The sequence below is a fragment of the Enhydra lutris genome, unplaced genomic scaffold (genome assembly GCF_002288905.1).
Source record: "Enhydra lutris kenyoni isolate GAN:26980312 unplaced genomic scaffold, ASM228890v2 scaffoldscaffold45, whole genome shotgun sequence".
Taxonomy (NCBI): Eukaryota; Metazoa; Chordata; class Mammalia; order Carnivora; family Mustelidae; genus Enhydra; species Enhydra lutris.
In genome coordinates, this window is record NW_019154129.1 from 11,904,451 (window position 1) to 11,927,218 (window position 22,768).

The 22,768-nt window shown below is 45.5% G+C and overlaps 1 protein-coding gene across 8 annotated transcripts in view; it reads right to left on the reverse strand.

Moving 5' to 3' along the window:
* The window catches only part of LOC111156017 (ubinuclein 1), a 39,659-nt gene that overhangs the window by 3,515 nt on the left and 13,376 nt on the right, over nt 1–22,768 (reverse strand). For 3 of the 8 annotated variants that reach the window (XM_022516552.1, XM_022516559.1, XM_022516553.1), the window contains exons 8-17: nt 17,424–17,494; nt 16,006–16,135; nt 15,711–15,829; nt 15,347–15,475; nt 15,015–15,161; nt 5,036–5,086; nt 4,898–4,940; nt 2,320–3,636; nt 913–1,156; nt 533–622 (exon numbers count right to left, since the gene is read on the reverse strand). In XM_022516552.1, the coding sequence (XP_022372260.1) occupies nt 533–622; nt 913–1,156; nt 2,320–3,636; nt 4,898–4,940; nt 5,036–5,086; nt 15,015–15,161; nt 15,347–15,475; nt 15,711–15,829; nt 16,006–16,135; nt 17,424–17,494 (2,341 nt within the window). Of the gene's footprint in view, nt 1–532; nt 623–912; nt 1,157–2,319; nt 3,637–4,897; nt 4,941–5,035; nt 5,087–15,014; nt 15,162–15,346; nt 15,476–15,710; nt 15,830–16,005; nt 16,136–17,423; nt 17,495–22,768 lie in introns of those variants that run through there. The other 5 variants (XM_022516556.1, XM_022516554.1, XM_022516557.1 and 2 more) reach the window with 5 other exon arrangements.

The following is a 22,768-nucleotide window of genomic DNA, read 5'->3' on the forward strand; positions in this document are numbered from 1 at the left end:
TGTTCCCTAACGTCTACCTTCACACTGAACTTAACTGGAAGATCCTCCTCTCTGGCACATATGGTAGCATCACAGGTTAGGGTTCCTCCTAAGACCGAGCCCCTGTCGCCTTGCTGCTGTTGGGCCTCCCTTTCACTTAAAGCTTAGCTGACAGCACACGAAAGGTGCAGCAGTTTAAATGTAAAGGCCTTTCTGTGCCCCAATTAGCCCCTGGATATTAGCACTGATGTGAGTACCAACTTTAGCTAAGGGAATTCCCCTGCATCGAACACAGGACATTACAACCTCCCCTGTGATCACAGCGGGTAAGGGGGACCCAGTAGCAGTTTGAAGTGCAGAACGAGAGGAAATCTCAAAGTGGAAGCCTAAGTCAGTGAGTACCCAAAGAGCCACAGCCTTGAAGGACAAACCAGGACAACACAGTAACAACAAGCTGAAGACACTGAACTCCCTGGCAGCGGACAAGGCATCTAATGGGTGGGGAGCACAATGGCGTATGGGGTGCATGGCACTCTGATCACCTGGCAATTACCTGGCAGACTCTGCGGGATGTGGGTAGACACGGCAGCGTGTGGGAGAGGCGCTGCACGGGGTGGGCTGGAGTGCAAGCCAGCCAGGAGACCTGAGAGAAAACGGGAGGGGAGAAAAGAACAAAACACACACATTGAAGACAGGAACAGAAAAGCTGCTTCGGTGGTTGAGAGCCCAGACAACCTAACTGGACCAGTTCTGGGTGAGAACACCAAGGGGAGGGGGTGCTCAGCATGTTTCCCAGGAACGCTGCCCGTGGTCGCACACCAGACAAACACAGGAACCCAGCACATGACAACAGAACTCGTCAGTTCTTCATGGCACAGGCACTGGGGAACCTTCTGTCCCTCCAGCGTGAGGAGAGAGGAAAGCAGCACTTACTATGGTTGAGGCCGTGGTGGAATGTCCCAGGGGCAGGACCCGTGACGATGGCATCCTTGGAAACCCCTGCTTTGGCAGAGGACTCGGCGCTGAAGGAGAGCACATGGAGGGGAAACTGGGAGATGATCCCCAGGGAGCTGGAGTTCACGGCTCCGGGCAGTTTCGGGCTGCCAGGCTTGTAGGATGCAGACAGCAGATTTAAGGGCGAGGAGCCGGCCAGCAGCACAGCCCCACTCGTTCCTTTCTGGGGAGGAAACACGGCATGGTCAGAATAGCGGCTCTATCCACAGCTCACGCACAGACCAAGGCTGGTAACGGACATGCAGGGCGGGGACCCACTCATAGACCACCCCTTATGAAGGTGCCTTGTGCTCTGCCGCCCCAGAGGAAAGGAAGAAGACAGTCTCTGAACTGGTGTGGAATGGCTCCTAGGACAGCGTTCACTTGAAAAGCTGGTATGAAATATGCCTCCTTTGTGCAAGGAAGAAAGGGTATCTTCTGTAGACATCAACAGACGTAAGCATATACAAACACCGGTGTGTCCACACTTATATACATAAAACATACACATATATTGGGGCGCCTGGGTGGCTCAGTGGGTTAAAGCCTCTGCCTTCGGCTCAGGTCATGATCCCAGGGTCCTGGGATTGAGTCCCACTTCGGGCTCTCTGCTCAGGAGGGAGCCTGCTTCCCCCCCACCCCGCCCGCCCCTCTCTCTGCCTGCCTCTCTGCCTACTTGTGATCTCTGTCAAATAAATAAAATCTTTAAAAAAACAAAAAACGAAAAACCCCATACACATATATATTTTTATGTATTGATCTTTGTTTTTAGAAAGAAACAGAAAAAACACGGACCTAAGAAATATAGTCACCTTGCAGGGGAGGTAGGACAAGACAGAGGCAGTTAACAACTTGCCTCAAACCTATGGTTTTGTTTTTAAACCACATAACCTTTTTATATATTGGAAAAATGAAAATGTTCTCTCCCATGTCCCCACCCTGCATCCAAACTTCTTGTAATTACCCACAGGCAACCCTCATTAACCACTGCACTCTGTCAAATTGCCTTTGTCTGACCTGCAGAGTCCTTTAAAATCCAACCAAAAGAATCACTTTTCCTGGGGCTTGAACATCTCCACAAAGCTGATGATCTGAGAGGTGACAGCATTTTCATTTAGTTGTTTGGAGAGATGGACAAGTAGGAGGCCATGAAAAATGAAAGGAATTATATGGCTTGTTCTATACTACCCACGATCATAGCATCCCTGCAAACCAGTCCTTTCCCTCTGCTCATCCTCAGGAGAAGTTTCAGGCTCTCCTGGGATTCCTACACCAGAAAAAGAAAAGGAAAGACCTGAAAACAGGAAGCCCAGTCCTCCTTCCAATCTTCGGGCTCACTGTTCCTACCTGACCTTCAGTGTCAGATCTCACTCTCCGAGCAGGGCAAGGCAAGCGGCCCTGTCCACAAGACCCACGAGGGGCGGGCTGCTGTGCCAGGACACTCACTGGCAAGGAGGTAGACGATGTCACGCTGCTAACCGCGCTGGATTTTAGGGAAGAAGTCAGTAGCTTTGCCACTCCCTGGGTCCCACCACTGGAGTCTCCATTTGGACCACCTGGAGGGGCCACCAGGGTCAGCTTCTGGGAAACAGGTGGTTTTTTCACTGCAGAGCCTGGGACAGGTCTGCTGGCAGACTGTCCTGTAGAGGGAGGCTGTACACCGGGTAGCAGGTTCCCGGAAGTAGAACTCTGGACTGGTGTTCCTCCAGAGGAAGAGCTGCCGGAAGAAACCCCATGTTTAGAGACAGAGCTGGCAAAGGGACTATTCTTGTAAGATGGCCCTGAAGAGCCGGCTGAGTGCTGTTTTGCTGGATGGCTCAGGGCGGTAGAGGACGAGGCTGGGGTCTTATGAGAGTTGCTGCTGGAGGCTGGTGTGCCTCCTGAAGAGGATGGCGTGGAGGGATGGAAGTTCTGGCCTTTGGTTGCTGTCTTCACAAGCTGGAGGAGGGAACGATGGCACTGCGGGGATGAAGGCTTTGGGCCCTGAAGCTTAGTGACGAAAGGAGCTGGAGGGGTGAAGCTCTTCTGCTGTTGAGTGCCTGCATGAAAAACTTTGACCTGGGGGCCAGGCACAGGAGGTGCCGCTTGGGGTGCGTGAGACGTCCGCGGCAAGCCGTGGTGCTTTGCTTTGGACTGGTGCACTTCTGACAGGCCCTTGCTGAGCGTGGCCTGACAGGACAGCTCTTTGTAGCCAGAGCTCTCTGTTTTTTTCTCCTGAGAGGACTGCCCCAGTGCCAAAGCCTGTTCAGCCAGAAAATTGAGGGGAGACTGCAGAGAACTAGAGGCTGGAGGGGCCGCAGGGCCGGGCTTCGGAAAGTTCCTCTTCTCTTCTGAACACATAACGCCCAGCATCTTCTCTGCGGGTGCTTTTGAGGACGCCGGCAGCGGGAACTCAGAGCTCCCACCTGCTCTGCTGCTCAGCCCGGCCAGTTCCTTAGACACCACCTCCAAGGAGGAGGCCGAATTACGGACCAAGTCTCCATCCAATGAGTCCTCCAGGTTGATAGGAGCGGGATTAGCAAGACTGCCGGACGCCTGGGCTGGGTGCTCCCTGTTTGCAGCCCCACTGCTCAGGCCTCCCGCATGTTCTGAAGGCAAAGCCAAGGGGCCGCCCATCTGGCCTGGTGGGATGGAAACCTTTTTATCAGGCTTGGTAGATGATTCCTAAAGGAAAGGAGAAATCCTGATGTTTAGAAATGTCCAAAGGTGCCAACACTGGTCCTGTGGTGAGAACACAAATGTGAGATCACCACAAGGCCAAAAGAACCAGACTTTCCTGTACAATCACAAAACAAGACAGGAAGAGAACGGCTGCCATGCCTGCTTGGACTTAAAAGAGCTTATCTCCTTCACCCCCTCTGGCTTCTGGCTGGCGGGCTGGGGCCGGGCTTACCCAGCATGCCTTCTTGCTAGGTACCCATCCACCCACAGAGAAACTCTTCTCTGTTTCTGAAAAAGTGTAAGACTCGAGCAAGGAGATGTTCCCCTACTGGCCTCACAGTGTCTCAGGGTACTCCCAGCTGCCATCAGAAAATGATGCATGGCACGAGAACTGCCTTAGCTTTCTTTTCCTCCTTGGTCTTCTCCAGCATGTCTCCTCAGCTGGGTGCAAAGGAAAAGTCCCGTCATGGGAGTGGGAACAGGGTCTATCTCATCACTCCCACACCCCAGGTGCTTCCAATTTTAGTTTATGTGCTGCTGAAGCGAGCACTCACATCCCAGGTGCTTAATGCAGTTCGTCTGAGACCCTGTAGGACCTCAACAGATACTGTAGAATACAGAATTTACACAGCTCATTCTCATGGACTATTTACGTACGGTTAAGGGCACTGTAAAGCCTCATGAGCTGTTAAAATTTTTGGTAAAACAGCAATTTTTACTACATTGAAAGGCTTCTGTGATGCCCAAGATAGTTTTCAGTTCCATCTCCTGTCAGGCAAACACAACAAAGCACCTGTCCCTTCCGGTGCAGCTCCAGGTGAACCCGCACCTGGCGAGCCAACCCGCACCTGGCGAGCCAACCCGCACCTGGCGAGCAGTGTTCTTCCACGGAAAGAGTATCACCACACTGTCAGACCTTCACATCAGCAGGGACTCTTCACTCCTCAGAGGGCTGATCGGCAGACCTCATTTAAATCTGACCACCGCCACCGCCGCCACCACCACCCCAGGAACGGATCAGGTGAGTACTGTGTCCTAGAACTAAGGCTGGAAGGTACTAAGTGGCCCAGCTCAGGTCTGTGCCCTGCCAACCTCAGGCCCCCGCAGTGGGCCAGGATGCCTCTTAGACCGTCTCAAGAGTGCCATCCAGAAGGACTGTCCCCCAGTCCAGCAAAGTGCAATCAGCTGCTCTAGTCACCTCAGAGGTTTCATACGCATGGCTGGAGAGGAAGGAGACCAGCACGTGATCTGAGTGCCGACTCACCTTCATCTTGATTTTAGAAGAGGCCATTACTTTCTTCTTGGCCCTGTTCAAAGGAATGAACACAGAAAAGGTTTAGAAATCCACAGAGGAGGTCAAAGTAACAATCACCCTGAGAAGAGAAAATACTGAGACACTCACAGGATTGATGTCAAGTGCCCGTGGCCTCGTCTGCTCTCCTTAAACAGAGTCCTGAAACAGAGAACACTAGGCAGTCTGTGCAAACCTCCTGAAGGCAAGCACTCTGCTTCTAGAGCTTTCCTGCCATCCCTGGTACTCAATGGCTGTTAGACCTTAAATGTCAGTGACCTGGTGAGTCTAATTCCTAGTGAGAGAATCTAAACTGGCTGCACTGGCCACTCAGAAGCAAAGAGTCTAGGAGTGACCCCCAAAAGCTATGGCTCTGCCCCAAAATTTCTCATAGTGATTTTGCCCCCAAAGGCGGGAGTGTTTTCCTTATTGCTAATTCTCATCCCTTCCAAGAGTTAAATGTGGTGTAACCATAGCATGTCTTTTTCCACAGAAACAACAGAATTTTGTGTCCCTCTCTGCACAGTTTCAGATGTTCAATCTAAAGAAAAGAGCAAATACACCTAAAGAAGGAGCAGAGACGAAGAAAGGCTCCATGATTTGGATTCTGGGAAGATGGTGGAGTAGGAAGCAGCAGGAATTGTCTACCCATCTGGACAAGTGCACTAAAAGAATCTAAAACAACTATTTTGGGGGTGTCTGGTGGCTCAGTTGGTTGAGTGTCCCACTCTTGATTTTGGTTCAGACTCAAAGCAGAGTCTGCTTGAGATTCTCTCTCCCCCTCTCCCCCTCACACGCTTGAGCTTTCTCTTTCTCTCTCTAATAAAAAAGTAAATCGTGGGACGCCTGGGTGGCTCAGTTGGTTGAGCAGCTGCCTTCGGCTCAGGTCATGATCCCAGCGTCCTGGGATTGAGTCCCACATTGGGCTCCTTGCTCATCAGGGAGCCTGCTTCTTCCTCTGCCTCTGCCTGCCATTCTGTCTGCCTGTGCTTGCTCTCTCTCCCTCTCTCTCTCTAATAAATAAATAAAAATCTTTAAAAAAAAAAAAAAAAAAGTAAATCGTAAAACTGAATAACTACTTTGGAATTCTAGACTGTGCTGAAGGCTTACAACTTACAGGGGAAGGCCTGGAGGGTAAACTGCCATCAGTTTCAGCTCTTAGCACAGTTGCTGCCTTCTGTCCCCAGCCCCATGGCTGAGAGCCATACATGTGTCCCCAAAGCAGCTTACAAGAAGTCGGGTGGGCAAAAATGCACTGTGCTCCAAGTAGCAGGAATCTCTGCTCTGACTGTTGCTTTTCATCACAGAGATGCAGACAAAGAGGTGGGCAGCCACTGCTGTCCACCCTCCTACCTTCCACACCACCCCCTGTGGCAAATCCCTGCCCCTCTGGATGAGGTGACTTCCAGGGGATTTGAAAAACTGGTGCCCTTTCCCCCTCCTTCATTGTTCACTTTCCCACTTTCACAAGACGGATATTAAAAAACACAACATTCAAAACAACTGCATATATGGGGAAAAATGAGAAAGCGACTACACAAGCTCAAGGAAATGGCTGAGACAAGACCTGGGAAGAAAACATAAAGTAAATATAAAGTTTACACTGCAAGCTGCTCCCAGGACCAGAGACAGCCCAAAAACAAAAACAATACATAGAATGGGGGTCATAATTAATCATACTGTATTGGGTGTTTGAAAGTTTTTGAGTTAGTCTTCATTTTTCTTTTAAGATTTATTTGAGGGGTGCCTGGGTGGCTCAGTGGGTTAAAGCCTCCGCCTTCGGCTGAAGTCATGATCCCAGGATCCTGGGATCGAGCCCCACATCGGGCTCTCTGCTTAGCAGGGAGCCTGCTTCCCCCGCTCTCTCTGCCTGCCCCTCTGCCTACTTGTGATCTCTGTCAAATACATAAATAAAAATAAAATCGTAAAAAAAAAAAAAAAGATTTTACTTATTTGAGAGACAGAGAGAAATCATGAGCATCAGGGGGAGAAAGAGAAGCAGACTCCCTGTTAAGCAAGGAGCCTGATGCAGGACTCGATCCCAGGACCTTGGGATCATGACCAGAACTGAAGGCAGACACTTAACCAACTGAGCCACCCAGGTGTCCTTTTTCATAAAGTAGGCTCCAACATGGGGCTTGAACTCATGACCCTGAGATCAAGACCTGAACTGAGATCTAGAGTCAGACACTTAACCAACTGAGACACCAAGGCACCCCTAAGAGAGTTAATCTTAAAAGTTCTCGTCAGGGCACATGGGTGGCCTGTGCCACCCAAAACAGGAAAGAATTGACCCTTCAAGGGGGAAAAATAAAACAACCCAGAAACTCTCCCTGAAAAAGACCTAATGGCCAATACACTAGACAAAGACTTTAAAACAATGATCTTGGGGTGCCTGGGTGGCTCAGTGGGTTAAGCCGCTGCCTTCGGCTCAGGTCATAATCTCAGGGTCCTGGGATCGAGTCCCGCGTCGGGCTCTCTGCTCAGCAGGGAGCCTGCTTCCCTCTCTCTCTCTCTCTCTCTCTGCCTGCCTCTCCATCTACTTGTGATCTCTCTCTGTCAAATAAATAAATAAAATCTTTAAAAAAAAATAAAAAAATAAAACAATGATCTTACAGATGCTCAAAGAACTACAGGAAGATGTGGAGAAAGTAAAAAAAGAGTATGTGAACAAAACGGAACTAGCAATAAAGAGACGGAAAACCTATAAAGAAATTAAGAAGAAATTCTAGAGCTCTAAACTACAATAACTGAAATGAAAACTTCCCTGGAGATGTTCAAACACAGATGTGAACAAACAGAGAATAGTGGAAATCAGCAAGTCTAAGGAACAGAGAGAAAAAAGACTGAAGAAAAGCGAATACAGTGGAGGAACGTGTGGGACCCCACCTGCTGTAGGAGTCCCAGAAGGAGAAGAGAGGGGAGAAAGGGCAGGGACAACAGTGGAAGAAGCACCAGCTAAAACCCCCCCAATGCAAAAGATGAATATAAACATCCGAAATGCTCAATGAACTCCAAGATGTACCTCACACAGACAAACACTCTGATCAGACTTTTAAAACACAAAGACAGAATCTTGGAAAGCCCCAAGAGAGAAGTAAACCATCACATAAAATTATCAACAGATTTCTCATTAGAAATGTTGGAGGCCAAAAGATAGTGGGCTAATATGTTCAAAGTGCTAAAAGAAAAGGTCCAACAAGAATCCTATATCCAGCAAAACCTTCCTTCAAAAGTGGGAGATACATGAAGATATTCCCAGATGGACAAGGGCTGAAGGACATCACGACCACTGGACTGCCCTGCAGAAAATGCTCAAGGGCACCCTGTGGGGTCACATAAAAGGATACCAGACAGTATTTCAAAGCCATGTGAAGAAATAAGGATCGCAAAAAGTAAATACGAGGGCAATTATGAAAGCCAGTTCTCCCAGGGTGCCTGGGTAGCTCAGTTGGTTAAGTGACTGACTTGGTTTCAGCTCAGGTTGTGATCTCAGGGTCATGAGATCAAACCCAGCATCAGGCTCCACACTCAGTGCAGAATCTCCTTGAGATTCTCTCTCGCCCTCTCTCTCCCTCTGCCCCTCCCCTTGCACAGGTGCATGCTTGTTCTCTCTCTCAAATAAAAAATTTGAGCTCTCGGGAGCCTGGGTGGCTCTGTGGGTTAAGCCTCTGCCTTCAGCTCAGGTCGTGATCTCAGGGTCCTGGGATCGAGCCCCACATCGGGCTCTCTGCTCAGCGGGGAGCCTGCTTCTCCCCCATTTCTCTCTGCCTGCCTCTCTGCCTACTTGGGATCTCTGTCAAATAAATAAAATCTAAAAAAAAAAAATTTGAGCTCTCAAATCTTTAAAAAAAAAAAAAAAAGCTAGTGTTCTAACAATGGTCTGTAACTGAACTTTTCATTTTCTACATGATTTAAGAGACTAAAGAAAAAAATAGCAATTAGTATTAAAGACTTTAGTTTGTAACTCCAAATCTTGTTTTCTACAATAATTTAAGACACCAATGCATTTTAAAAAATATTTAGCTTGGGGTGCCTGGGTGGCTCAGTGGGTTAATGCCTCTGCCTTTAGCTCAGGTCATGGTCTCAGGGTCCTGGGATCGAGCCCTGCATCGGGCTCTCTGCTCAGCAGGGAGCCTCCTTCCCTTCCCCTCTCTCTCTGACTACTTGTGATCTGTCTGTTAAATAAATAAATAAAATCTTAAAAAAATAATTAGCTTAGGTTTTGGGGCACACAATGTCTAAGAATGTAATTTTGTGACATCAGCAACTAAAGTGGCGACAGAACTGTAAGGGAGCAGCACTTTTATACGTCACTGAACTTACAGAAGCAAGCGCTTCCTTATCAGTAATAACTTCAAATATGAATGAATTAAACTTTCCAATCAAAACAAACACTGGCAGAATGGATTACATGATCCAACTCAATGTGGTCTATAAGGAGCTCACTTGAGACCCAAAGACAAACAGGTTGAAGGCAAAAGGACAGAAGATATTCCACACAAATAATAACCACAGAGAGCAGGGGAGGCTATGCTGATATCAGACAAAACAGACATTGAATCAAGAAAGATTACAAAACAAAGAAGGACATTATGTATTAATAAAAAACTTCAAAACAGCAAGAAGATATAATAATTATAACCATTCCTGCACCGGAAGCAAAAACTGACAGAAGTGAAGAGAGAAATGGACAATTCCACAATAGGGGATGGAGACTTCAGTACCCCACTCTCAATAGTGGATAGATCACCAGAGAGAAGACAAGTAAGACAGCAGAAAACTTAACACAGTAAACCAACTAGATCTAACAAGAGTGCACAGAACAGTCTACCCAGCAACAGAACTGCTTCCTTCTGAAGTACATATAGGACATTTCCCAGGACATACTCTATGTTAGGTCACATATGAAGTCTCTAGAGATTTAAAAAGAGAGAGGCGCCTGGGTGGCTCAGTTGGTTAAGCGTCTGCATCTGGCTCAGGTCATGGTCCTGGAGTCCTGGGATCCTGTCCTCCATCAGGTTCCCTGCTCAGCAGGGAGTCTACTTGTCCCTCTCCCTCTACAACCCTCTTCACTGCTCGTGTGCTCTCTCTCAAATAAACAAATAAATTCTTAACAAAAGAGAAAATTTTACAAAGATAAGTATCATACAAAGTATCTTCTCTGACCACAAGAGGATATAGTTAAAAATCGGTAACATGATGAAAACTGAAAAATTCACCAAACTGTGGAAATTAACCAATATATTTTTTAAACAATCATGGATTAAAGAAAAAAAATTACAAAGGAAACTAGAAAATACTTAAAGATGAATGAAAAGAAAAACACAATATACCAACACTTATGGTGCAAAGGATGCTGAGACCCCAGGGTACTTAAAGTTATAAACATTTACATTTAAAAATAAATCTCACATCAACAACCTAACTCTACAATTTAAGGAACAAGAAAAGATTAAATTAAACCTAAAACAAGCAGAAAGAAGAAAATACAGACGAGAGTATAGGTAAGTAAAACAGAAAATCAATAGAGAAAAATCAGTAAGAGCAAAAGCTGGTTCTTTGAAAACATCAACACAATTGGCAAACCCTTCCTTAGCTAGACCCACTAAGAAATGTTTAAGAGGATGGGCGCCTGGGTGGCTCAGTGGATTAAGCCTCCACCTTCGGCTCAGGTCATGATCTCAGGTTCCTGGGATCAAGCCCCACATCGGGCTCTCTGCTCAGCAGGGAGCCTGCTTTCCTTCCTCTCTCTGCCTGCCTCTCTGCCTACTTGTGATCTTTTTCCCTGTCAAATAAATAAATAAATCTTAAAAAAAAAAAAAAAAAAAAAAAGCAATGTTCAAGAGGATATCAAATTACCAAAATCAGGAAAGAAAGCGGGGATATCACTACTGACTCTACAATAAAAATGTATTCTCATAGAGTACGACAAACAACAGCACACCAACAAAGTGGATTACTTAGTTGAAACGGATAAATTCTTTTTTTTTTTTTAATGTTTTAAAGATTTTATTTACTTATTTGACAGAGAGAGACCCAGCGAACAAGAGGGAACACAAGCAGGGAGAGCGAGAGAGGGAGAAGCAGGCTTCCCACTGAGCAGGGAGCCCGATGAGAGGCTCAATCCCAGGACCCTGGGATCATGACCTGAGCCAAAGGCAGACGCCCAACAGCAGAGCCACCCAGAGGCCCTGAAATGGTAGGTTTTGTGTCTGTAGAAATTTGTCCAAGACTTCTTGTATTTCTCAAAGGAATACAGAACCTGACTAGACTTATCACTAGTGAGGGGACCCATCCAGTTATCAAAAATCTCCTGACAGGGATGCCTGGGTGGCTCAGTGGGTTAAGCTTCTGCCTCCGGTTCAGGTCATGATCTCAGGGTCCTGGGATCGAGTCCCGCACCGGGCTCTCCGCTCGGCAGGGAGCCTGCTTCCCTCTCTCTCTCTGCATCCAGCTCTTGGCTCAGCAGGGAGCCTGCTTCCCCCCCCCTCTCTCTGCCTGCCTCTCTGCCTACTTGTGATCCCTCTCTCTTTGTCAAATAAATAAATAAAATCTTAAAAAAAATCTCCTGACAAAGGCCTGGACCTGATACCTTCATGGGTGGATTAAACCAAGTATGTAAAGAACTACTACCAATACTTCTCAAACTTTTCCAAAAAACTGAAGAGGAAATACTTTCAAATTCATTCTATAAAGCTGCCATTACCCTGATACCAAAGCCAGGCAAAGACACACAAGAAAATTACAGACCAATATCCTGTATTAACACCAATGCAAAACTCCCAACAAACTACTAGCAAACAGGGTTCAGAAGCATATTAAAAACATTATACGTGTACTCGCTTCGGCAGCACATATACTAAAAACATTACACATCACAACCAAGTGAGTTTTTTTTTTTTTTTTTTTTTTAATTTTGTTTACTTGAGAGAGAGAGAGAGAGAAAGAGAGAGAGAAATCAAGAGCAGGGGGGAGAGGTAGAGTGAGAAGCGGACTCCTTGCTGAGCAAGGAGCCCAATGGAGGATCCCAGGACCCTGGGATCATGACCTGAGCCAAAGGCAGAAGCTTAACTGACTGAGCCACATGGGCACCCAAGACCAAGTGAAATTTATGCCTGGAATACAAGGGTGATTCAACATATGAAAACTGACCAATGCAATATGCCACACCAACGGAATGAAGGAAAAAAACCTCACACAATCATTTCAGTTGATGTAGAAAAGGCAAAGGACAAAATTCCACACCCTCTCATGATAAAAAACTCAATAAGCTAGGAACAGGAATACCTCCACAGAGTTAAAGCCAAATGTGAAACCCCCCATAATGGTGAAAGGCTAAAAGCATTTCCTCTAAGATCAGGAACAAGGTAAGAATGCTGGCTTTCACCACTTCTATTCAACATAGTACTATGAGTTCTAACCATAGCAGTTAGACAAGAAAGAGAAACAAAAGGCATCCAAATTGGAAAGGAGAAGTAAGGTGAGCCCTGTTTGCAGATAGGATTTCTTTTTTTTTTTCAGATAGGATTTTTTATTTAGAAGACTCTAAAGATTCCAAAAAATTTTAGAATGAATTCTGCAAAGTAGCAAGATACAAAAGCAACACACAAAAATCAGTTGTATTTCTGTACATTAAAAAAATGAACAATCTAAAAGGAAATTACAGAAATAATTCTATTCACAACAGCATCAAAAGAAAAAAACAAAACAGAAAAACTTAGGAATTAACCTCACCAAAGGATGTAAGAGACTTGTACAGAGAAAATGACAAAATATTACTGAAAGAAGTTAAAGATATAAATGGAAACACATCCCATCGTGGACTAGACAACTTATTATTATTGAATTGTAATCTCAGGACTACCCAAGCCGTCTACAGATGCAATGCAATCCCTAGCAAAATCCTAATGCGTTATTCGCAGAAATAGAAAAACGCATCCCAAAATTCAATATGGATTTTCAAGGGACCCTGAATAGCCAAAATAATCTTAAAAAAGAATAAAGCTGGGGTGCCTGGGTAGCTTGGTTGGTTAAGCGCCTGCCTTCAACTCAGGTCATGATCCCAGGGTCCCGGGATGGAGTCCCACATCGGGCTCCCGGCTCCGCAGGGAGTCTGCTGCTCCCTCTGAAGTTCTACCCTCTCAGGCTCTCTCTTACTTGCTCTCTCAAATAAACAAACAAAATCTTAAAAAAAAAGAAGAAGAAGAAGAAGAAGAAGAAGAATAAAGCTGGAGAATCACACTTCCTGATTTAAACATACTACCAAGCCACAGTAATCCAAACAGTGCGTTACTGGTATAAAGGCAGACACAAATACCATTGGAAAAGGACAGAGAGCCCAGAAATAAAACCCTCACGTATGTGGTCAAATGATTTTTGACAAAGATGCGAAGACCAATGAAGGAAGGACAGTCTTATCAACAGATGGTGCTGGGAAAACTGGATGCAACATCCAAAAAAAATGAAGTTGGACCCTTAACACCATATACAAAAATTAGCTCAGCTTCATGACATTGGATCTGACGATTAGAACTTAGATAGGACACCAAAGGTACAGACAACAAAAAGTAGACAAATTGGACTTCATTAAATTTAGAAATTTTGTGCACCAAAAGATATTATCCACTGAGTAAAAAGGCAACTCACAAAATGGGAGAAAACATTTGGAAATCACATCTGTCAAGGGTGTCAGAGATTAATATCCAGAATACAGTAAGAACTCCTCCGAAACTCAACAATACAACAAATAACCCAATTAAAAAATGGGTGTAAGACTGTTTTTTTTTTTTTGGTGTAGGACTTTATATAAATTCATTAGTACATGAAAAGTTGCTCAACAACACTGATCACTAGGAAAATTCAAATCAAATCTATAGGGAGATACCACCTCAGGTATCAGTGGCTACCGTCAAAAACCCAGAAAACGGCGAGTATTGGCGAGGATGTGGACAAAATGGAACCCTTGTGCAGTGTTGGTAGAAATGCGAAATGACAGAGCCACATGGAAAACACTGATGGTTCCTCAAGAAATTAAACACACAATTATCATACGATCCAGCAATCCCACTTCCAGGCATACACACAAAACTGAAAGCAGGGTGTCGAAGAGGTATTTGCATAGCCACGTCCATAACAGCATGATTCACAACAGCTAAAACATGGAAGCAACCAAAGTATCAACAAATGCACAGATAAGTAAAATGTGGTCTATACATATGATGGAGTATTATTCTGACTTCAAAAGGAAGCAATTCTGTAATGTGTAATACAAACAAATCCTTGAGGATACTATCCTAAGTGAAAAAAGCCAGTTACACAAAGACAAATTCTATATGATTCCACAGCTGTGATGTACTCCAAGGAGTCAAAATCATAGACAGAAAGTAGAACAGTGGTCACAGAATCGGGCAGGGGTGGGGAGATGTGAAGTTATTGTTTAATGGGTATAGAGTTTCAGTTTTATAAGATGACAAGAGTTATGGAAATGGATGGTGATAGCTGCACAACAATGTAAATGTATTTAATCCACTGAACCATGCACCTGAAAATGGTTAGGACAGTAAATTTTATGTAAGGTGTATTTTCCCACAGTGGGCGGAGCACTAGCTCCAGCCACCTTTCCTGCCCGCGGATGGCAACTGTGGTCCATTCACCTGAGAAGCTACATAACTCCAATAAGCAGTCAGCCCTGCTACTCACAAATGAGACTTCTGTTCAGAACGGGACGAGGTTTCCAATTTGAATCTACCTCTCAACTTCTACGAGGAGCCATTACCTCAAAACACGTAATTGCAGACTGAGGTGAGAAGAGCACGCCCCATCTCAGAGCTGAAGCGGGACAAAGAACGACAAAGACAAAACCCCACAGGTAACTTCCCTCTTCAAGGGAAGAGTAAGAGTCACGCACAGCAACCCGCACACCCTCCGGCTACTCAAGCGAGATGGGGATTGAGTCAGCCAGAGGGTGATTCCCCGAGGGCAGGGACCATGTTGGCCTGGCACGACAGAAGCACTCCAGTATCTCTTTACTGCAAGAACGCTCCACCGCATCACCACACTGACCGCGCTGGCTGCTCGTGGCCCTCACCTGGCCTGCATCCAGCCTTTGGGCCACAAAGGTTTGACCTCAGCATCCAGAAAGGCCTTCACATAGTCCTCCCAAGACTGGGTCTTGTTGTTCCTCTCCAGATCGTAGCTCTCCAGTTTTATCTTCACCACGTGACAGAGCAGCTCCCTGAGAGGTAGACAGAAGTCAAAAACTTCAAACTACCCCAAATGCTTCTTTCAAGGTTTCAATCATGTGCTTTCAGCAGCCCTGATTAAAGTAAATGATTCTAACCTTCATTAGAAACACAGGAACATGCTCAGACACTGGCCCCACAAACCCTCCAATGAGGCAAGGTCCCAGTTTGGGCACACCTGATTTCATCATTCCACTGGAACTTCTTCCGGGGTCCCATTATCCTCCTGCCCCCCTTTTCCTCATCTTCTTCCTCATCAGAGCACATCCGCTCCCTCTGCTCCTTGTCCTTCTCCTCTTCCAGCATCCTATAGTGTAAATAGGACCAATGGGACCCTAAGGTCACTGCCATGGAAGAACTACTTCCTCCCAGTCCCACCACCTCCCTCCTGCCCACACCCTGCCCCAGGCTTCCAAGAGAAGGTGAAAATGCTGCGGAAGAGCCAAGCGTCTCATTCACAAATGTAATCATGGGGGAGAAAAGAAAGAAAGAAAGAGAGGAGGCAAGAGGATGATGTCATGTGAGTGCCATGAGACACTTACTTAGCGACCTTGGCTTGTGTGTGTGCCTGGCATTCATCCTGGTACTTGGCCATCTGCTCTGGCATTGCCCTTCCAATGGCTTCCTTAAGCTTCTGGAGAGGCTCCTTCAGACGCCCTCCCTGAAGAGAGGAGGACACTTTGTAAGACTGGTTTACACATCACTTCTTATACTGAGGATACACTACTGGAATAATTGCACGAAGGCAGGACAACAGCAGATGTGGCATCTGTGAAGACTCAGTCACCCTCTCTGCTGGGCCCTGAAGCCAAGGGACTCCACTCCACAGTTACCCACCTGTTCATAGAGGTGAAGTTTCCGAGCACGTTTGACCAGGGTGTCCTTGCTGCAGGGCAGGAATGAAGCAAGGTAGGCATACACCCCAGAACGGATTTGGCTACTCAGCTCCCGAGTTTGCACCTCTATGCTGAAGAACAGAACAGAGTCATCAAGAGCCCACAGCTCACTGGAGCTCCTTGCATCATGAGGTCACCCTACTGCAGAGAGGGGGAGCCAACAACAGATCAAACCTTATGCTCTCGGTCACAAAATATAACTGAGTGACCAGTGCAACAGATCCCCAGGAGTCACCAAATCAGAAGTCCCACACCTGATGAACTTGGCTAGGTACAGAGGGCCAAGGCCCTCAGGTCAAAGACAAGACCAACTCAAAGGTAGTCAGGAAAACAGAACCCGAGAGAACAAGCTCTGAAGTACTAAATTTCACAAACAAAAAGAACACAAGAGCTTTCAAAATGAAAGTGATTGGGTTACTTGCTGTAGACAGGAAATACTTTCCAACAGTGTTTCCTTTTTTCCCCAGTTTTATCCCTAATAAGGAGGTCAGGAAAATCCTCACCCCTCCAGTGTCCCCATCTAAATAAGCAGAAAAAATATCTGTCTTCAATCCCTTGAGCTCTTTGTACTGGGCGCACCCCAGCAGGCTACTGTTGACATAGACCGCTCATGTGTGCTGACCCTCAGGTGCTCCCTATCGTCCAGGCATCCTGACCCAGGAGGCCAATCCCCATCCTGGTCATTTGCTAGAACATTCCCAAGCCTTAACAACTGTTCTTACATGTGCAAAATCCTCAGTTGTTGAGCAACAAGCTTCCTCTGCTAAATGATGCAGCGCAGAGAGAGAAGCCAGCAGAGCTGGAAGGCCGGATACCAAGAACTCGGTTTGGATTTCTATGTGCAGGGTTTTTTGTTTTTTTTTTTTTTTGCTTTTTAATATAATTCATACATGCGCAACATCTCAGGGGCTCAGGTACCTGGGAGAAGTGCCGAGGGATGATATTTACATAACCAGGCCTTGGGAGAAAAGAGAGCGAGAGGAGAATGATCCTAGGAGAGCAGGCTCCTGTGGCTACACCAAGTTATCTCTTATTTTTCTGGATTCTCAAAGACAGGCAAAGCAACACTTCTTCTCTCTCTCACCTCATACTTGCCAGGAAATCCTCTTGCAACTAGCCATGAATATTAAACAAGTGTTCTAATAATACCTGTTGCCTAAGGTCAGTAGGGTCTATCATTTCTTGGAGATAAATATTTGGTGCACCCAACCCCCTTTTAAAAAAAGAATAAACAATAAAAACCATTTTTTCCCTCTCATAAGTGGTCATCGTTCATGTAGTTCGATCAGTGCTCACCTCCCCTAGCCTGCTCAAGCCAGGCATGGTAAGAGCAGGTGCCCGGAAACAAAAGATACTCACTCTAAGAGGGTGCCGTTAACATCTTGGGTGAAGAACTTCTGTCTGCTCTCTCCTTCAGCAGCTCTGGCAGCCTGGTTCACAGCAGACAGTAACATCCATTAGTGCACTTTCGCCACACGACCACACATGCCCGCAGGCACAAGACCAGTCAGTCCCTACAGAACACCTATCAGTTTGATAAAATCCTCACTACTCAGTCCTAATCCCACCTTAAGTTCACCTATGACGGCTATATGCTCCACAATTGGTATATCCAGCTTTTTCAAATCCTTTTCTCAAAAGCATCTATGCAAAAGCATCTATGGATTGTCCATTCTTCCCAGGACTTGAAAAGACAGCCACATAAAAGAACATCTACAGAGCCAAAGCAATCATGATGCACTGGATTCAACCAGCCAGTTAAGTCCTGTGACTGGCAGTATGTCACCTCAACTGTGAGCTGCTATTTCCATACGTCTACAGTATAAAAACAATTAAGAACCTCCACAAAACCGCCAAATCCAAAGACCTTTATTCCCCTCACCCCTAAATAATAATAAAGTGCTACTTTAGCATTTGAGGACATTGTAATTCTTGGTAAATTCACAATCTAGTTACAGTGTATCACAAACTCTATTACCCAGGCCATCTGAACTACTAACACCCCTTCCTACCTACTGACACAAGTAGCAGAGCGGGCTACTATACAGTCTTTTGCTTCCCATGAGAACACAGTTAGCACCCTGGATGGCAGCCAGGACAGGCAGTCAGGGCACTGAGGGCAGAAGTCAGGAAAGCAATCCCGGCAGAAGTCCGAGCCACAGGTTCTCATACTCAGCTGCATATTGGAATTACCTGGTGGCTCTCCCCACCCTGGACCAACCACATCAGAATCTCTGGGGATGAGGCCCAGGCATCTGCTTCTTTAGAAGGAGCCCCGTAACTCTAATATGCAGAGGGGATTGAGAACTGCTGATCTAACCCAAGAGTTGCTGGTCCAAAGGCTTTAGGCAAAAATAAGGTATCTAAAATCAGGATTGATATAGAATAATGATCACAAACAAGGGCAATAAGAGGATTGTCTAAAACAATCCTGATCAACCCCTCCAGGCACTGAGAACCAACCTCCACCTTCCCATCACCCCATTTGCCTTCCCTCACAGTATCCTCTGTGTCTCCTTCCTACCTCTGCTCCCTCTCTGTCTTCTCCGCTAAAACTCCTTAAATAGAGATGGAGCCCAAAGGTCTACCTAGAACTACCTTCTCCTAATATCTTCTTCTCCTTCACAGCTTTGAAGTAACACAATGCATGCAGATCTCTCAAATCTAAATCTCTAGCCCGACGCCCTTTCTTCTAAGCTCTGGATTAGAATTTCCAATGACTTCTGGGAATCAATGATCCTCTGGTATGGACACTCCCCCAAAACCAAACCCACTAGCTTCTGCTCCTCCTTCTGTGTTTCCCACTTCTAATAACGACACTGCATCCTCCTGAAATCCTTCCACTCCCCTCTTTAAAACCCTCAGGTAGCTCTCTCCAAACCCAGCATCAAATCCAAACTCCTTTATGTGGCATTTATGACTTTCCAGGACCTGGCCCCAGCCAGCCACTCCAGCGGGTTCCCATTCCATCCAACTTAACAACTCCTTGTCCATCCTCAGCTCTATGCCCTGGCTCCCTATAAGACCATCTCACCACTGGCCCTGGCCAAGCCTGTTGCCTCCAGTCCGATTCGTATGTATCTTAAGGTGCTTCTGTCTTACCTCCTCAAAGCTGGCTGTTCACCTGACCATCTGCTTGGCCACCCAAACATCACAGAGCTTACCTCATTCTGCTCTGTCCTACAGCCAGGTGTTCACACGTCTACTGGTCCACTTACAGAACAAGCTCATGGAGAACATGAATGAATCTTACTTGTCAATATATTTCCCACAGCTGCCTATCACATAACAGAGTTTAGTAAATGTTGCCTGAGTGAATGTATGAAGGAAAAACAGGGATTATTGAAAGAATGCAACCAGAGGAATGCAACCAGAGGAACCAGAGGAACCAGAGGAGACGCAAAACTCAAGCTTCTGCAGACCCTGGAGGGAGGGAGGGAAGTACAAAGGCCCAGAATGAAGGGGGGTGAAATGGCTGGATGGAAATGAAATAAAGGGTGTGACTTTTAATCCATTCATTCACCTGCCAATTTCTTAGAGTCTCAGAAGGATTCAGAATTCTCGGCACTTCTAATACACTGAGAGTATGATTTTAGTTTGAGAGAAAATAAAACTGGGTCATTCTCTTACTTAAGCTTACACAATGCTAGCTACAAGATCCAGAAGCACTTCCATATTAACTCAATCTAATTACTCTAACATGTATTTCAAATGCCCCACTGTGTGTAAGACCTATCAGCAAGCCTGGGTTTCCATTCGAATTTTATTTTTAGATATCAGCCAGTTCCTCCAATGTGTCAGAGGCTTTCTGGCGATATACTTCTTAAGAAGATTTTTTTCTGATGCCTTTTGAATTGTGTAGACAATGATCTCTGAGGGTCTGGTTTTATCCAGAGATAATTAGTCACGTGCTATATTTTTATTTTTTTAAAGTATTTTGAGAGACAGAGAAGGAAAGAGACAGAGAGCACGTGAGTAGGGAGGGAGAAGGGCAGATGCAGAGGAAAAGAAGCAGACTCCCAGCTGAGCGTGGAGCCTGATGCGGGGCTCAATCTCACAACCCTGAGATCATGACCTGAGCCAAAACCAAGAGTCGGACACGACCGACTAGCCACGCAGGTGCCCCTCAAGTGTTCTATTTTTAAATAAATCTAATTAAAAGAACAGATTTTTATCTGACACTCTTCCGGAAATAAGTGAGGCTCCTCAACCCTAAGAAGAGACACCCTTGCTTATGGAGTTGTACATGTTGATCAATCCTCAATTAGGAAATGAAGTTAAACCAAACAGCCCAATCATGCTGATTTATAATAATTCCAATAGCCCTTTAATGAGCTGTTTTAATTAGAAGAAAAGCCACTTGCAGCCTCTTAGCACCTAAATCAGAACCTTATATACTGTACCTGTTTTTGCTGGTATGATTTTCTTTTTAGAAAAGATCAAACAGGTTAGTCGTTTTGTTTTGTTTTTTCTACCTTTTTCTCCTTGGATCCAGGTCTCCCTGGATTTGTGATGTAGGAGTTCTAAGTCTATAGGAGGGTAAGCTGTGAGCAGGTAGATTAGAGGGGTAGGCGACATGGAGTTTCTGTTTCTTTTCTTTCCTCAGTGTTGTTCCCATTTTATGCTTGAGTCAACAGACCTGGGTCATCTGTATGGACCAGGCTGACTAGCCACCAAACTACATCAAGACAAGTACCCTGGGGGGGGAGTGGGAGGGGGAGGGGGACACAACACACCCGACCTTTCCAACAACCAAGACAAAAGGCACAATCAAAGCATATTAAGTGCAGACAGGGTAAGGCCATCAAATCAAATCACTGGATTTCTTGGGGCCCATAAAAATGTACAATACAAGGGAACAGGAAATGAAAAACAGGCTAACATAAGAAAACAGTGACCACTGCTTGGACATCCACCAGGGCAGCCTTCTTAGGGTTCCTCTTTAACATATTTAAGTTTTCAAATAGATTTTGTTCAACGTTTTAGGCATCATGTCTAGTTAGAAGGTAAATCTAATTCTCGCTTCCCACAGCAAAGAGTAATTCCTAAGGAACGGATACGTACCAGATTAGAATCGGTTTATGAGACTGTGATAGATGGCAAAGAGGACCGCAGAACCCTTCCCTCCCAGTACATGCATTCTGCCGCAGGGAGGTGGCCTCTAATTTCCCAACCCTCCAACCTGGTTTGCTCCTGCGACTTGCTTTACCAACAGAGTGGGAGAAGGGATGCAAACACACAACTTCTATGGCTAGATCTTACAGGCCTTGCAGCTTCCACCTTCATTCTCTTGAAATGTTGCCCTGAAACTGCCACACCCTGGAGAAACCCAGGATGAAAGATCAGAGGAGGGAAAGGCCAGATGCTCTGGTCATCTTGGCCATCCCAGCCGTCCCAGCACCTGGCCGACTTGCCAGCTGAATGTAGCCACAAGAGTAAGCCAGGCAGGGCCAGAAGACGAACTGCCTGGTCACCCAGAGTCAGGAGAAACGAACTATTCTTTGAAGCCCTAAGATCTGGGCAGTTTTCTAGACAACAGTAGAAACTGATGTATTTATTACCCAGGGCAAAAATTTTAAATGTAAACAATCTTATAAAAATAAAAGAGTATAAAAGATAGTAAGGGGAGTGAAAAATAAAGTGAGAAACACATAACACTACTAATGTTACAGTTATGTACATCAAGTTTAATTTAAATTTTAAAAACGCAATGTCCAGTTCAAGATTGAGGACAGGGCTCCTTATTAAGGATCCAAATATCCATGGGTGGCTTGTGGACTTGTATGCAGTTTTTGTGTACATAGGCTTTTTTCTACTGGGAAGAAAACTTTTCCCAGCTCAGTGAGATCTGGGTTTAGAGCACTTGTGCACACATGCAGGAGGCTCCAAGTACCCAAGCAAAGGCCCTGGTGGGAACGGAGCACCTGAGCATCTTTGGAATGGCATTAAGTAACTTTCTAAAAATAAGCCTTCTTTTCCATGCAACCATCAGAAGTGATGAGGGCTTTACAATAATATTTATTAAGTGAAGAAAGCAGGAAACAATTATTCACAACTATAAGTACAACTGCATAAAAACATACACAGAAGCTAGAAAGGAATAAGCAAATTGAAAATAGTTTTCAGATTGGCAGAATGATGGATAATCCCCACTTTCTACCCCATTTCCCGAAGTTTCTTAACACTGTTATAGTAGAAGGGCCAGGTGATGACTAAAGTATCAATTTCACATATGAACACTGTATTTTCATTTCAGTATGTCAGTTTGTCCTGGTCACCACCTTCCCACCAAAACCCAAGCCTACCTTATCTACGGGATCCAGAACCCTGTTCTCCATTGTCCCAAGAGATAACCTGGCAATCGCTGAGGAAGGACAGCTTGCTCAGGGTCCATCCAGTGGACTCCAGAAAGCGAGGCTTTCTTGAATCACAACCCAATGCTGTTGCATGTTAAGCCATTCTGTTTCCATTGCACTGGTCCATCTTTCCCAAGAAATTGAAATAATGAGTCTAAGTTATCAGACTAGAACACTACCTACGGTGGGGGTAGGGACAAATCCAAGAATGGTTTTGACTTTTCTCTCAAGAAATGACTGGCTACTGCCACATGTATCTCACTCAACTTGCTTAACAAGACTTTCAGAAGCTACAAAACAATTTGATTACAAACTGGAGGATTGAGAAGAACATTTTTAAACAAATTC